Source organism: Metopolophium dirhodum, chromosome 3, assembly GCF_019925205.1.
Source record: "Metopolophium dirhodum isolate CAU chromosome 3, ASM1992520v1, whole genome shotgun sequence".
Lineage (NCBI taxonomy): Eukaryota > Metazoa > Arthropoda > Insecta > Hemiptera > Aphididae > Metopolophium > Metopolophium dirhodum.
Window position 1 is genome coordinate 7,583,520 of NC_083562.1, and position 17,455 is coordinate 7,600,974.

Sequence of the window (17,455 nt, forward strand, 5' to 3'; positions counted from 1 at the left end):
CTTTTAATTCTGATTCAAATGTATTGTAACTGGGTAAAACATGTTTATAAAAGTCTATACATTTTTTAAAATCATTATAACTAGGTTTAAATTTGTTGAGGAGATTTGGAATCAACTTTTGTAATACAGAAATAATTTCGTTGAGTTTAGAAAATCGTTCTATTAATTGATTTTTAATATAATCGATAAATGGTATAAATATTGTTCGTTTATAATACTGTTCCGGTGATTCAGCTGATGTATTACTACGAGACAATTGACGCCCAGTTATTCGAGGTATTCGAATAGTTTCTTCCCATAAATTCAATTTTTGTTCGACTTCTAAAAACAATGTTTGAAATTCTTTATCGGCATTTATACGAATAGAAGATACAACTTGTATACAATTTTCAACATTTTCACAACATTCAGATAAATCATTATTTACTTTTTGTAATGCATTACATAATGGCAATGTAAAGGCAAAAAGTTTTTCTATGACATATAATGCTATTATAAATTGAGACGAGCGACGAGTCTTAGATAATTGAAAAGCTAGTTGTGATGTTTCTATATTATGATTATTTTTGAGATTATGTAATGCATAAGCTATAACTTCCTATAAATCTTTGAATCTCAATATACTTTCGTGACGATCTACCCAACGTGTTTCACACATTTTTATAAGGGTACTTTGTTGGGTACTTGGAACATGTTTTTTTATACATTCTTTTAAAACCTCAGATCTCATTGAAGATTTTCGAAAGAAATTTATAATTGTTGAGACCGAACCAATACAATTTCGTATTTCAGGAATGGTACAAGATTTTCCTATTGCTAAATTGAGTGAATGAGCCGCGGCAGTGAACGTAAAGCGCGTGTGGTATTTCATCTCTAATATACTTTTGTACACCACTATACAAGCCACTCATTGCACTCGCCCCATCATAACCTTGACCGATTAAATTTTCTATTTTAAGTCCTAGTTTTCCGATTTCTCGTATAATTGTATGTGCCGTTCTTTTTCCACTTTTTTTATAGCATCATAAATAGGAACAAATTCTAAAAAGTCTTCTCTAATAAAACCATTATCAATATATCTTACACACAAAGACATTTGTTCAATGCGAGATATATCACAAGTTTCATCAGCCAAAATAGAAAAAAATTTTGATTGGTTTACTTTCAACACAATTTCTTTTTGAATTAGAGAACCGCATATTTGTATTATTTCATTTTGAATTATGGGACTAATGTAAAACGATTTCCCCGATGAATTCATCAAATGTCTTTTTAGTGTTAAATCACCACTTAATGCTCGATATCTTAACAAAGCTCGAAAGTTACCGTCATTATTATCTTTTTCGCAATGAAAAATAGGCCCACTATCGTCGTGACCTCTCATTGCTAACTCTAGACGACCGCAAAAAATAATAGCTTCTATTATTGGAATTAATTTTAAGCGATTTTCGATAACTTGAGCTTTTTTAAAAGAATCTACTTGTGTAGCTACATCAAATGTTTTATTTTCTATTATTTTAACAAACTCATCCGCTCTTAACGTTGACAATTTATGATAGTCAGCATTTGAATGCGTTGTAAAACATTCGAGAGCATTTTTCCAGTTAATAAATGGTTTATTAACTAATGCACCGACTTTTCCAGAGTTACCTTTTCCCGATGTTTCATTTGAAAATAATACACACATTTTACAAAACGCACCTTCTAGTTTTTTCGAATATACTAACCAGGAAAAACGAGTAATCCAAGATAACTGAAATTTCAATTTTCTTTTTGAAACTACTGGAAAGTTGTATGAAGTATGAGGCTGCCATGGTTTTTTCAATAAATCATACTTAAGCTTATCGTCAGATATTCTTGTACTAATATATGAACCAATATCATACATTTCAGTTAAATTAGTTGTATCAGTATTACTTTCAATTTCGGCGTTATTCGTAATATTTGATGAACAAGGAATGTCATCACTATGACTACGCTCGGACACAGCGGTTTTTTTTATTAAAAAAATGTAGTAATGAAGATTGTGATGTCGTACTTGATAGTTGATGCTTATTAGAACTTTTTAATACCTCGTGGGACGTGGATTGTTGGATCGTTACAGAATATTATTTTTCGTAATGATTAAATGATACACAATTACACACGCGACTCGCACAGAGCACTGAATAATATACCGGAACAACCAGTCAGAAAACAAACTAAATTCTGTTCATCGCGTCTTACTGATCGTAACTCGTAATAACTAATAAGTATATTATCGAGAATTTGAGTGGCCGTTAAAGTCAATACCACGAACTGAGATATATAGAATTTAGATATATATTACTATAGATAGTATAGATTAGGGTGATGCTTATATGGGCAAATAAATTTTTTTCTTCAATTTATTTGAGGGCACCTCGTAATTATTTTATACCTACCTCGGAGATACTATTACATGTAAAATTTTTTTTTTTGAATTTTTTTTAAAGGTCGCTACCAGGAATTGAAAATTGATAAATTTCGAAAAAAATTAATTGTTTGTATATTTTATTATCTAGTATAATTTTTTCATATAAGGTAGGTATTATTATTTTAATTAGCTATGTTATAATTACATTCTACAAGTATTTACATTATTATAATATTAAAGTTGATTTTTTTCTGTCTGGATATTTTTGCCTAAACTGTTTTATTAGTAACAAAAGGAACTGTTTTTGTTCTTCATTTGTGGTGTGTAATTTGTTATATTCCTCCATCAAATCCACTCCTCTCTCTGCAATATCGTTGACAACTCTCATTGACTGAACGATTGCTTTACTTTTTTTATAATCTTCGTCTTCATCCCAATGGTTGACATCTTTATTAAAAAACTGATAAGAAATTCCTAATATGTCAAAGAATTTGCGAGTGTTGTCGGTTACAATTAATGAAATCCTAATATTAAGAAAATATTAAGAAAATCTTTATATTAATGAAATCCTAATATTAATAAAATCCTAATATTAAGAAAATATTAATAAAATAAAATCCTAATATTAAGAAAATATTAAGAAAATCCTAATATTAATAAAATCCTAATACTAAGAAAATCCTAATATTAAGTAAAATCTTCATATTAATAAAATTCTAATATTAAGAAAATATTAATAAAATCATAATATTAATAACATTTTTTTTTTTATAATCTTCGTTTTCTTCCCAATGGTCGACATCTTTATTAAAAAACTGAGAAGAAATTCCTAATATGTCAAAGAATTTGCAAGTGTTGTCGGTTACAAAATCTTCTAAGTTTTTTCTTAAAACAATATCGGATTCCAAACTTATGCGTTTCACTGGGTGCTCCGTTCCTTCATTTTTCATAGCAACCACCATGTTTCTTTTTGTTTCAGAAAAAACATTTTCGTCAAAAAAGGCGAATGCGATCAGTTCTTCTGATAAGTACCAAAGATGGCCAAGGAATTTCTTCATAGCTTTTTTAGAAATCATTACATTTACTTCTTCGTATTTCTTTAAATATTTTAATAGTTGTAGGTCATTTCTAGGTGAGTAAATCGCCGTAGCAGCTTGAAACCAATATTAAAATTTTTATGTTTATTCTTACAGTAAAAATACAAATGTCACAAATTCCTACATATTCTTTTTTCGTCAGCTTAAATTGTCCTCTAAATAAATATATCTTTAAGGAATATATGGCTTTTGCCATCCATCGAGCACGATGAAGTCCACCAGGGGATCTAAAATGTATACATTTTTTAGGAACTCCCCCCAAGAAAATAATACATAGGTTCAATAATTCTTTATAATCATCTCTTGGTTGAAATTCCTCTAGTTCTAGCTCTTTTTTTGAAGGTAATTTAGTTTTAATTAAATTTTGGGACATCTGACCGATCAACCATACTTCAGTCGTTTGTCTCGTCGAAACCACTGTATTAATACTAGTTGCCATAATAGACGTGTTTAATAAACTATAGTAACTGCAAGATTAACGTTAAAAAAAATAAATTGAGCACAAAATAAGTATAAAAAGCTACAACAATTTCAAACATTAAACACGAATACGATGACAATGTAAACTGATTATGAATTTGTGACCAAGACACCCGTAGTGAAATATGTTTCTTCCTATCTTTATGAGTCTATAGAAATTATCGATTATAATATTGTGCCCATATTATCGAAATAATGTGTTTCTCGTTATCTTTATAGGTCTATAGAAATTATCGACTATACCTATTTTTAGCGAAATTGTAGCATTATTTCATCTGCTGGTAGCTAACCTAACCTTTAAAACTTAATTATTACACCTGAAACTTTTCCTACAGCTCATTTATATCATATAGAACAAATTGGCAAGGTGCCACAATTATATTTTAAAAGTTGAATTTTAAGCACCACCCTAGACTAGTATAGATATTATGACTATCAAGACGCACGAGTCGCAAGACGGTCGGTCATTATATTAATTACCTAGTAATACCTATTTCATATAAATTAAGTGAACAACAGAAATACTATTTTTATTTATACGCATCGCCTCGCCTGCAATTTTCATTTTTGTTTTATCCCGTGTTGCGCTGTTGGGTTTTAGTTGATACATTGATTAAAAAAATTCGTATGAGTGCCGTACCAACAAAAAATTTCGGGGGTGGGTGGGGTATGAACCCCTACCCCCCTATATACGCCACCAGTAACACAGATAATGTTTTCATAATATAACTAATTATGCTGAATCTAAAATAAATATATTTTTATTGTTTATGATATTGTGTTATTATTATAGTACTTAAGTGCATCCTAAAATAAATGTTTCGGTGAACGATGGACATGAAGTATTATCTATATGATCTATCTTAACATTTACAAAACACGAATTTGACTGTAAATGCAACACCCCACACACATTGAACACGATGTGTATAACAGGATGGTTAGATACTATTTCAGAAATTCAATAACCATACTATAATAGTACCTATTTTAAAAAAAAATTCAAACGACATTTTATTTGCTTGTTTGAAGAAGACAAAGTTTGCAATAATATTAAAGAAAAATTACTACTGACAATATTAAATAATAATGTTCTGCTGTATAATTTACAATATTGCACAAATAGTAAATTATTATTATAACCGAGTATAGGTACCTAACATTCTTAAACTATCGATGTCTTATTGCCTTTCAATAGGAATTCGAATATTAAGAAACCTTATTGTTTATTTTTCGTTTCCCAATCAGTTATTATGACAATGTGTTGAACACTACTGCTCAGTAACTAAAAAATAAAATATTAATTTTCAAATGGAAAATCAATACATTTTAACGAAAAATTATAATATACTGTAATAGTCTGTAAACATACAAAATCAATACGCAATAATTTATAGTATTGGTAAGATTTTTAGACTTTTAATCATAAAGTATACAATGAAGAATGATATAGTGTATATAGTTATTTTCATACTAAAGTTATTAAAACACAATATTTCAAAGCTTACAATTATGTAAAATAATATTATATTTTGTTGAACAAAAAAAAAGTTGTTTATCTTATTATTTATTATATATATTGTGTACAATGCGTACCTACCTACATAAGATAATTGTGAAGTCACTATAATTAACTAAGTAGTTTATTTAGATAAAATACAACTTGATCGTTTTAGTGTACATCCAGTCCTTAAATACCATGTTATAATATTATATTCCTTGTGCATTATAGACTATAGGTAAGCGGTAACTGGTAATAACTTTGATCATGCGTTTTAATGAACAATTATTTCACCAATATTTACACGGTATAAGATAACAATAAGAATATATTTTTAATTGTTTTAATTTTAATACTTACATTTTGGCTTTGCCTTTATAACTATGTACAAAAGCTATACAATAAATTAGTTAAATATCTCATATGGGATTTATAATATAATTATAGTAAATACATATATTATAACATATTAAATGTAGTATTACTAATTTAAATTTGTAATACAATAAGTACATTGTTGAAATGTAATAATACTTAAAATAGAAAAGGTTAGCGAGATAATTCGTGTTTTTGAATTATGGATGAGAAGGGGGCTCGTGTATATTTGACAAAACAGTAATAGCAGATAACATAATAATCTGAATCTTTTTTTATACTCAGAATTTTGATATATAATAAAATTGAAGCCAACACGAGTGGACAGAATTATTGAAAAATATTTATGTTTCATAACGTTATTTTTAATGTGTATAATATTATGTAAATAATGTCATAAACTCATAACGATGTAAATAGTAAATGTTAAGTGACTAAGGTGTTTGGATACGCAACATAATGTACACGATCGACTAAATCTCATTTGTAAACCTTAGTTATGTACAGACAAAAATCTAAACTTTTTTTGTCAACAACCACATATTACATACGCCCAAAATGTTTGTAAATATAATGGTATTTATATATATATATTTTTACAATACAACATAGTAAGTAATATAAAGTATAATATTAATAGTCTTTAGTTAATCTTAATGGTAACAAAAATAATATTTACCGTGATAATATTTTAGGTACCTTAAGTATTGGCGAAAATTCTGTATGCTAAAAAAAATTATAACGTATAATAATAATTTATTAACACTGAATAGTATTTAAATTCGATTTTACGTAAACCGAAGATATTCTATAATAAAACGCAGAAAATAGCGTATAAGTATAACTTACATAATTTATCAAAGACGATAAAACAATAATCATAATGATAATAATAATAAAAAATAACCTGCTCAATTTGAAGGTAATAGTATATACAATATACACTAGTTAAATAGAAGTATATGTATATATTATATACATAAAGATAAAATATTGCATAGATTTATTGTTTTTACTCAAATGTTCTGTGGATACGAAAAGTAAAATATATTCTTATAAAACAATATTTCTACTATGTAACATCGATCGTCGGACAAATTTCGTACCGGACAATAGATTGAAAAATATTATTATCCGTCGACTATATTATGTCCAGTACAACGGTGAACTCAGCAGTTTGTAGAACGTCGACAGTAATTTTCTCAGTGGTTGCCACTGGATTCTGGTATCTTTGGCAAGGTGGTGGTCATCATTTTGCAAATATCGTTAATGCTGATCGTTCCTTTTTCTTCCAGATCCTTCCAGTATTGATAGTTGCTCCTCATGTAGTACAACATCTCCGGCATGTCTATGAACGCTGGAAAATACAATAACAGGTGTTCTAACAAGTATTGAACTATAGAAATATTCGTTTAAATAATCAAACCTACTCATAAATGAAAATAGGGGAGATGGGGTGCTTTGGCCGCCCAAAAAATGTTGGACAAATAACAATTGAGAAATCAATTAAATGATTAAAAAAAAAATGTTTTTTTTCTTTATTTTGATAGCTATTCTGAATCTTTTCACTGTAATAGTCAATAATATAATATAACATTAAACATAATAATTATGCGTCTATTAACAGTCTAGTTACCAACTTAGATAAAATATATCAGAAAGCCTTAGTATAGCAATTTATTGCAGTAGACAATTTCCTTAAAATTAATTTTAACGACAGCACTTGTTTTATTGATTATTATAAAGTAGTAAAGTATAATATTTTAAATCCATTATATAATTTCTAAGAATTATTGAACATTGATGTTAATGCTATAAAATGTGATTGCGCCTATGTACTTACAGTCCCACGTCTCAAACATATCGTTTATTATGTAGTCCATGAAGCCGATTTGCGATTTTGGTATGGAACACGACACTCGGTCAAACATTGGCATCACCACTGGCAAATGATTGAGTTTCTCTTCGTCAGTCTGAAATCAAAAATTAACACACATTAGAAAGATTTTTAATTTTTATAAAGTGATGCATTAAAAATACGTATTGTGGATTACGTTTTTTTTTTACCAACAACTTTTGTATATTCTTTAAATTTTTTATACAAAAAATATAGGGTGGTAAAGGGTGCCATTATTTTTTAATAATATTTTAATATTTATTTATATTAGGTACCTACTACCTACGACCTACCTACTATATTAGTATAATAATAACACCATTTATTATATTATTATAATTATTATAATAATGTATCATAATATTATTATATTATTCGTATCACTAATAAGAAGTCAATACCGACGTACCTACTCCAGAACAGTATGTGAATAGGATTGTGGTATATTATATTTTAAATAGTTTAAAATTAATCTTAATATATTATATTATACACCTATGTTTTTACCAAGAAAAAATTGTTCTATTAAAATTTATAAAAAAAATAACTTTAAATTAATTAAACATACATACATAATAAATATATAAGAGGATATAATATTATATTTCAGCTCATGTTTGAAAAAAATTAGAACTGTATTTTTTATATGCATCAATCATACTTGTAGGAGAGGAGAGGGGTGCGAATTTATAAACATTTTCTAGGAAATTTATGGCTACACACTTAAAATTCGTGCTACACATTTTCATTTTCGTATTGCACGCTATGTTGCGATATTTTGTCGTAGGTACTACGCAGTGCGCACAAAAACAGAGGTTGGGATTTATCGTGTTGGTATGTACGTTCCAATTTACTTGGGTACAATATAGGTTCCAAGACATTAGGTACCTATATATTATTATATTTAAATACTTTGTTTTTACACACAATATTCTCTTTAAATAAGAATATATTTTTAACATATAAGAAGCGTTCTCATACTTGATTAAAGTATTCCTCGGCTATCCGTTTGGCCCATTCCACGCACATCTTTAGTGGTCTAGTCGGATTGGAGACGTCTGCGCATTTGATTAACATTCTCTTCACCAGATTTATTTCCTCGGCACTGGTAGGCATTATAACCTCAGGACTTACTTCGCTAGGAGTCTAACATTATTTCATCGTATTAGCATTTCATTATCGTAAAGGCATATAATTCAGTTGTAAAATATGACGTTGGTAGTGTTATTGGTTCTACTTACTAATCCATCGACGGGCGCTTCGTCGAGTGTCGATGGTTTGTTACAGACGCTCACGAATTTGGCTAAATGTTCGAAATGTTTTGTCATCTCGGTGGCCAATATCATGTCGATAATGTTCTGCCTCACCACTTTATAAGTGTCTTTTTCTAGACCTAAATGCATTTTTATTTTTCTGAGTAAACTAAATTTGGACATAAGCCAAAATACGTACCTTTAAAAATGTTCAACCGTTCGTCCTTGGTAGTGAGCTTAAACGTTAAAGCGGCGTGGTGCGATTCCAAAACGCTTATGTCATTGTACAGGATAGCCAAATCGTTTTGGGAATTACACAAGAACGCGCTAATGAAAAAATAATATATCATCACATTGCCAAATGGTTTAAGTTTGGTTTTGGTGTGGTCTAACCTCGATTTTCCGGGATGATCAATGTCGTGTGTGATTGCGGCGATCAGACAGCATGCCTCGTCCAATTGATCCAAAAGCCTCTTTATGCGATCTTTTTCCAAAAACATGGCGGTCGCTTGAAGAACATCAGCGGCGTGTGTAGAGTTGTGGTAAGTATTTTTAGCGTGATAATGACCCTCTATCACAGTTAACCAAGCGTGCAATGTTCGTTCATCACAACCTAATGTTTTGTGTACTTCAAAGTGTGTCAGTAGATTCATTCCCAGATGTACCAAAGGCCTAAAAGTAAGAATAACTAATGTTTTTTTTTTTTATTTAAATTGAAAATAAAGTACAAAAATATGTTATTGATACCTATTATTTATGTTTATAGAAAAAAATAAATATAATACGACAAATATGATGCACCTAGCAAAAGTATTAGGTTGCATGCTACTTGTATCGCTAACATAAAATATACTAAAAAGAAAAAGTTTTATTTATTATTTATTCATTAAGTGGTGGGGTGGTGGTAAGGGGGGGGCTTTATTGTTATATTTTACAGCAATCGAGTTTAAAAAATTTAAAAAAATTTCGATTTGTAAATAGTAGATGATCAACGAATGAATTTTATGAAAATGTTGGCCAAAATAGTTATCAATCATCAATTATCATGGTAATTAAAAACTTTTAAGTATCCGTCACCTTTTCATAGTAAGTTCTTCAAGCTTAAACACGTTGAAATCCCAATACAGAGACATGTCTAAGAGTTCTTTGATTTGAGGAGTTACACTTGTCATAAAATTCATTTTAGCAATACCCAAACCGTAAGGCTGACTCTTAACAGTCGCTGAATCATTAGAGCTTCTTCGAGTGGATGTCACGTGCACAGGCCCTTGCTAAAATAAAATAAAACATCGTTATATTATCTAGTATTATATATTTACAATGAATGTTAACACAGTTATTATTTTGTCGAAAAACAGTACCGTAATAAGAGCTCCGATTAAATCTGACGTAACTGGATCATCGTATTTGATATTTTCGGTTTTTAAATGTGACGAGTATAGTTCAGTGACACGCAATATATCAACAACCTATAATATTATATCATTTGTATTTTTTATTGTACGTCAATAATAAAGCGTCATCAATCTAAAACCCGTACCTTATCCAAAATTTGTACGACTTGGTCGTTTGAGTTTTCTTGAGCGGTACATATCAATGATATTACTTTCGTGATTGGCGCTTCAAGTGGCAAGTTATGTAGTTTTGCCAAACTTTGTCTTCGAGCTGACTGTGCGCCTATTATAGAAAAATCTAATAAATTAAGTTTAGAATTGATAAAAATTGATTTCACAAATTTAGCGATCGTTTTTAGATTCTGAGCGGAGCGATGAATGTATTGGTTTTAAAATTATGTGCATTTTTTTTGTTTCTAAAGAATTTTGAAAATTTGAAAATTAGACTTTATAAATTTATATGATGTTTAATATTTATCCCTAAAATTTGAAAATGTATTACAAGGTTTCACTTAAATTGGTAATACTGTAGCAAAATAATCTAAAAAATAGTGGACAAAATTTGATATTTTAACGAAGAACTATAACAATTTTAATTACATTGCTGTAATTTAAAAATATTATTATTGGGCACTTGACAATTTTAATATATATTATTATAGTTTACACACAATACACATAATAACATTTTAATATGCAATGTTTTCGAAAAAAATTAATCTAACCTACTGTATTAAGGGGCCTCGCTACAGTCATTATTTAAGGGGTGACATTTAGGCAATTTCTAATCTTGTCATAGCCGCTCGTGATCTATGTTTACTTGTAAATGATTATTAGTGTGAGTGAAATTAAATGCGGGTATCGTCTCTCGTACGCGCATGCACATGTCAATAACTCGATAACCACATAAATTACACTACACGAATTTTACAAAAACATACATTTGTTTTGACAAAATAAAAGTTAGTTAACGTAGTCTGATTTTGATTCTGAAAAAATATTTGAATTCAGCAGAAAAATGTCTGTAGATCGTACGAAATATTTGCCGTTTTTAATATTAATTTTAATTTTAATTATGATTCGAAAAGTTTATATTTTCAAGTTTTCAATTACAGTTCACAATAATATAAAATTTAGTTTTTACAAAGTGCTTCGTAGGATCTATAGACAATTTTCTAGTGAGTTCAAATTTTTTCTCAGAATCAAAATCGGACAACGTTGACTAACTTTAATGTTGTCAATACTTTAGGTCTTTTCAGCTAAAATTGACGGCAGTAGCAAGGCCCTTTAAGTAGTAAAATAAACAACTACAGTAGAAATATTAAACATACTCATATACTGACGGATCGTCTTCGCTCAGAATCGTTTTTCGCTTGTAATGATTTATTATTGAATTCAAGGTTGACAAACTTATAACCTACAGTGACTTATTCAACGACGAGGTACACTCTACACCTAACGTATAGCAGAACGATTACGTACTTCCCCCTTTTTTGTAAATATTTTGTATAAAGGTGGATACATATTAAATTATTTTAGTTGTAATTTTAAATACTCGCACATGCACATATTTATGTATAACAAACCACAAACGTATGAGTTTATTATTAATTTGCAAAATTATTATTATTATTTGTATTTGTTTTAATGCAATTATTGAAATCGTAAAATAATGATTGGCGGCGTTGAAAACAGGCAATACAAATTATACCATTGACGTCTGTGTATTTTCCAGATAGTTTTCCTCATAGTTATAACAATTTTTTCGAAATTCTAACAAATTTTAATCTTTCAATTATTATGATTTAACTTTTCGAAAAATGTGTTGATAAAATACCAAGAACAAATGATATACATTAGATTTGGACATTTCAAAAACGATTATAATAGTCCATTCTTGTACGAAATGGAATTTACAAAAAATTTAATTGACTGGAAAGATAATAAAACTTGGTTTTTATAAATGATATGTAATCAGAAATAATACAACTTTTATAATAATAGACCCAGCTAACTCCATATTGACTACATGTTGATGAAATATCTAAAGCAAATATGATTCTATATAATTACCTAAATATAAAACACCTATTTTATAGAAACGGTGTAATAATTAATTAAGTAGTAATTTCTGCCACGAAATTAATTTAATTTTTATTGGTTTGAATTTTAACATTTATATCGTAAGTTTATACAGCGTTCTTCAATTATGTTTTTTGATGTACCTTTCCAAAAGGTCACAATAAGTATTATATAAATTATGGATCGATTAAATTATATTTAACTCTAAACAGAAATGCTTTAAAAAGTAATTTTAGCCTATTACATGGGTACAGTGTTTGGTCATAATCAAGGGGTTTTGTGTAAAAAGGGTTCAGACGACATTTATGTGTAAATTTAATTAATGATAGTTGAACATGATAAAAGTTATGTTTCAAACCATGTGCGTTTTATGTGTAGGTACTGTGAATGCAATATATTTACCTGGTAGTTTTAAACAGAATTATAAAATATACACTTGTAGGTATAACATGATTATTTAGTCATATATTTATCTACTTCAAATTAACAATAAATATTATTACTTTAACCCACCGAATTCATGTTATTCATATTATTTTTAGTTCATAATAATTTAGTTGAATAATATATTACATTTATACAAATGTTTTAATGACAGGAGTAACGAAAGTTCTTGTGCAGAGATTTAAGCAGTCTCCGTAAAATTGTTATTAATTATCACGAAACAGACGGAATTATTTCTATAAAAGTTAAAGTTTATGTTATTAATCTATATAGTAGAGTTTCTGGTCGACTGATTTTCGTGAATTCATGTAAAGGGGAGTTTGTTTTAAAATATTAAATTAGATAACGCCATGTATAATAATGATGATTAAATAGTATTTTAGATTTTGAATTAAGCTGGGAGGTTAATGGTTGTACAAAATAATGTTGAATTTCTTGTTGATGTTTTTTTTTTGGCTTATATTTTGTACCAGAAACCCCTCAGGCTCAAGAGTTAAGGATAATGTTGAGTTAGAGTTTAATGTAGTTGCAAATTGAGTATAATTTTAACTTCATAAAACTAACATAAAAATCGTTCATCATTTTGAACTTAAACTTAAAACTTTACAAACAAACGTGATACATGGATAGACTTAAAAAAAAAAGCATGATATTTTAACTTTTTTAATATCAATAGCTGTATTAATCGACCCCACTCTGGTTAAAATTAATCTATCCATCAATCGTTTTTCGTTTTTACAATATAAGCTATGAAAACCCGTTAAATTCGATTCATCCGTTTAGGAGCCTTTCTGGGATAAACAGACATGTAGACAGACAGACTGCCAATCTCTGTGAGTGTATTTTAATGTTACATTTAATCGTGTATGTCTGAAAATCAATATTTGAATACTTTGAAATATTGTGATACGCAAGATAAGTAAAAAAAATATCAATAACAAAGAGTCAAATTTACAAACATGTTGGGCAACAATTTTATTTGTTTCAAACTTTTAGGAGTACCTACCTGGGGCTAAGTAAATTGGGTCCGCGATAATTTGGGTACAGTTTGAAAGCGGTAAGTTGAGTCCTGGGCAAAAAAAGTAGTTGGTAATTTAGGTCTGGACAAAAAACTCACTTACCTACCTGTTTGGCCAGATCATTTAAGTTTTAACCAAGAACATAGTATTATAATAAACACATATATTTTAATTTAAGCCATTTATATAATTTATAACATTTTTAATTTATAGTTTATACCATAAGGTTTTTTATTTATACAATTTATACCAAGAACATAATATTTTATACCGTATAAAATAATAAATAATAAATTTAGAACATAATATTATGTAATATAAAATAATATAATATAATTATAAAATTTGACTTCCAATAAAGATGATTATTAGATATTAAAAAAAATGGAATGAACATTCTAGCATTTTATTTTCGGGACTCAATCTACCTAGTACCTTTTTTCCGGGACCCAATTTATCAACCCGGCCTACTTTAGAACAGGGGACAAATTGGTAATTAACCTTGTGAAATGCAAGGTTTTTCCTAATACATCCTCACCTATATTAACTTAAATTATCCATGGAATAAAAATAATAATTATAACCAATCATAGTAACTATTTAATTTTCTGTAACCTATGGGAACTATCTATTGATATTACTTTTATTGAAATCGATCCAATAATTATTCTAAGATTAGCATTTAGTAAAAAAACTCATTTTACATTTATACAGGTACAGTCACTCCAATTTTTTTACACAATTATTTGATTTAGCCTAACCAATGGCAAATATTATTACACATAAATGATATACAAAATATATTGGATTTCCGTTTCCCGAAATAATATCCCTGTGTGAACCTATCTTTAAAATCGTAGTTTACTTTTAATATTTTCTTAGTACACCACTACATTGTGGTACGAATGTACAATGACAATGTCAAGTCTCTTGCTATTATGTCTTGGCTGTACGTTGAATAGTCAGTCAGGATATCTTTTTTTTAAATATACAGATTATTAATCAGAAGGCTTAAATAATGTCTTTGAAAACGTTTGCGTGTACATTTATCGTTTTGAAAAAGTCACATTTATACCTTATAATTTATAAACCATAATGTATAGATTTATTTATTTACCATCGCTGTTAATAGACTTGAGGTCATATGATCCTTTACGAATGGATGGTACACTTCCTCTTGGAAAACCATGTACATCTACAACGCTTTCTTGTATGTATATGTAATTCGTCGTTTCTCTGAAAACCAATACCCTTTAATGAGCACTTATGAGTTATTCAAATAAAACCAAAAAATTACAGTTCGTTCTGTTTTTAACGATATCTATACCGATACGTAATGTGAAAACCGTATTCATTCGATTCTACCAATTCTTAATTTTAAGAAAATACATAAAAATTACAGTAAAGTTAACATTATTTACAAGGACATTTTTTTTAATAAAAATATATTTTAAATTTGTTATGAAATATGATCAAATTAATACAAGAAATATAAATTATGTTTCGTAGTAATATACAAAATGTATTTACGTATAATATAATATTTATTAATTAAAACAGAATAATAGAAATTGTTTTCTTTTTAAATTGAGTTTCTTTAATTTTTTTTTCTTATTTAGAAAGTTATAATATTTATTTATTTAAGGATTATTTGCTTGAGTTTTTGATTGAAAAATCCTTAATTTTGAAAATGCACTTTGAGTAATTTTTAACACTTTAAATTTGAAAACTTACTTGCCAAACGGTCGAAACGGGGAAGCCCGGCAATGGAGGTACACGTGTTCGCCGCTCTTGCACTTCCACGATACTTTACCATCCCATTCGATGTTTTTCTCTAGCTTTTTGGTAATTTGGTCGATATCACCCAGCTGGTGGAATACAGCCAGCGGTTTGTTTATCACGTCTTCGGCGGCATATCCCAAAATCACCGAGCCCGACTTATTCATGTACTGCAAGGTTAAACATCGGCATTATGACGTGATATATTGGTATGAAACGGTTAGAGAAACAGTAAAATAGCTGTAATAATAGCCTTTATATATGCAAACAGTTGTGTACATATAAGTCGTAATAGTAAATGGAGAATTAACCTAGAACGGTTCTATCGGGATAAGGTTTTCCTGATTGGATTTTGAATTTGTTTCGTTGGCGTGGTATTAGCGATAAAAAAGAAAAATAGCGTTTTCCATTTACGATACAAAATAATGATGGACCACAAAATAGATATTGACCATTGTATACTAGAATGCAATATTTCACGTTTAAATCCATTTAGGTTTGAAAAGAAAATTGTTTAAAACACTATAATATAACTAAACACCTAATAATGATTTCACATTATAGTTATATATTAAATGACAACATGTAATTTAAATATTCGAAATTCAAATAGTATACTATTCACCACTTATTAAACGATACTTTGTCGTTTTGAAATTAAAATAATGCGACACTGTATTATGGCACGAAACAAATATATTATATAACTGGTAGGTATACTTACAAAGCAGCAGCATAATAATTACTAACAATTATTTTAATTTTTGTGTAATAAATAAGAAGTGCTATAATCAGTAATTTAATAATTAATACTATATATTTTTTTTAAATAGGAATTTTATCGTTGACGTAGTTTACCTTCCAAATTAGAAGGCACTATAACAGTTTTTATTTTTATTTGGTAGAAATTATTTGTCATTTATGTCGTTGATAATTAATACAAAAATGAAACACTTTATATTTATAAAGATTTAAGAGTATGATAGTAATCATATAATTTATTTTAAATATTATTATTGTTATTTTTGATCAGAACATGACGTGTGTTTAGCGTTAATCAATTTCGAGTAAATTATAATATATCATAAGTAGTTATAATTTTATAGGTCGGGTGTAAAATGAAGCGTGATACATTTATTATTATTTTTTTCTTTTCTGTCGATATTATTATTCGAAAAATATGAATTTCTGGGTGTATTATTTTTATGTTATTAGTTTATCTTCCAAGATGACAGTGGTAATTTTTTTTACTAAAACTTGTTGTCGAGACAAAACTTAATTGAAAATTAAATTGTTTTTTAAATTATTTGTGTGTACAGTTCTGAATATTATATAATTACATTTCAGAATTTAATACGATGTAGGTATACTGACCATATTTTAGTTTATGTTTATATTAATAATAATGAAACAGTTTATATACTGGAAAAACTATGACAGGATATTGACAACTGACAAGAAGTAAAATAGTATAAAATGATGTTTTAAATTTGATAAATGTTAATAGGTACATTATGTACTATATACAATTCACCTACATAGTAGATAGATAAACATAACTTCTACCAACAATGTTGTGTATGCATCAATAATTACCCGAGGGGAAAAGAAAATGGAACGGAAAAAAAATATTACATTTTTACATAGTTACCTATTCATTACGGCAGCACAATATAATATAAGAAATAATAATCTTATGGAAATTTAACGAATATTTTATAATAAAAGGTTTTAAATAA

The 17,455-nt window shown here is 28.1% G+C and overlaps 1 protein-coding gene across 3 annotated transcripts in view; it reads right to left on the minus strand.

Moving 5' to 3' along the window:
* Nucleotides 1-6,379: 6,379 nt before the first annotated feature.
* The window catches only part of LOC132941270 (high affinity cAMP-specific and IBMX-insensitive 3',5'-cyclic phosphodiesterase 8), a 74,127-nt gene continuing 63,051 nt past the window's right edge, over nt 6,380-17,455 (minus strand). For 2 of the 3 annotated variants that reach the window (XM_061009252.1, XM_061009250.1), the window contains 11 exons: nt 15,672-15,886; nt 15,055-15,173; nt 10,539-10,690; nt 10,360-10,467; nt 10,076-10,269; nt 9,392-9,670; nt 9,198-9,325; nt 8,987-9,138; nt 8,727-8,891; nt 7,692-7,821; nt 6,380-7,205 (listed from right to left, as the gene is read on the minus strand). In XM_061009252.1, the coding sequence (XP_060865235.1) occupies nt 7,051-7,205; nt 7,692-7,821; nt 8,727-8,891; nt 8,987-9,138; nt 9,198-9,325; nt 9,392-9,670; nt 10,076-10,269; nt 10,360-10,467; nt 10,539-10,690; nt 15,055-15,173; nt 15,672-15,886 (1,797 nt within the window). In that variant the 3' untranslated portion in view covers nt 6,380-7,050. The remainder of the gene's footprint in view (nt 7,206-7,691; nt 7,822-8,726; nt 8,892-8,986; nt 9,139-9,197; nt 9,326-9,391; nt 9,671-10,075; nt 10,270-10,359; nt 10,468-10,538; nt 10,691-15,054; nt 15,174-15,671; nt 15,887-17,455) is intronic. The other variant, XM_061009251.1, reaches the window with a different exon arrangement.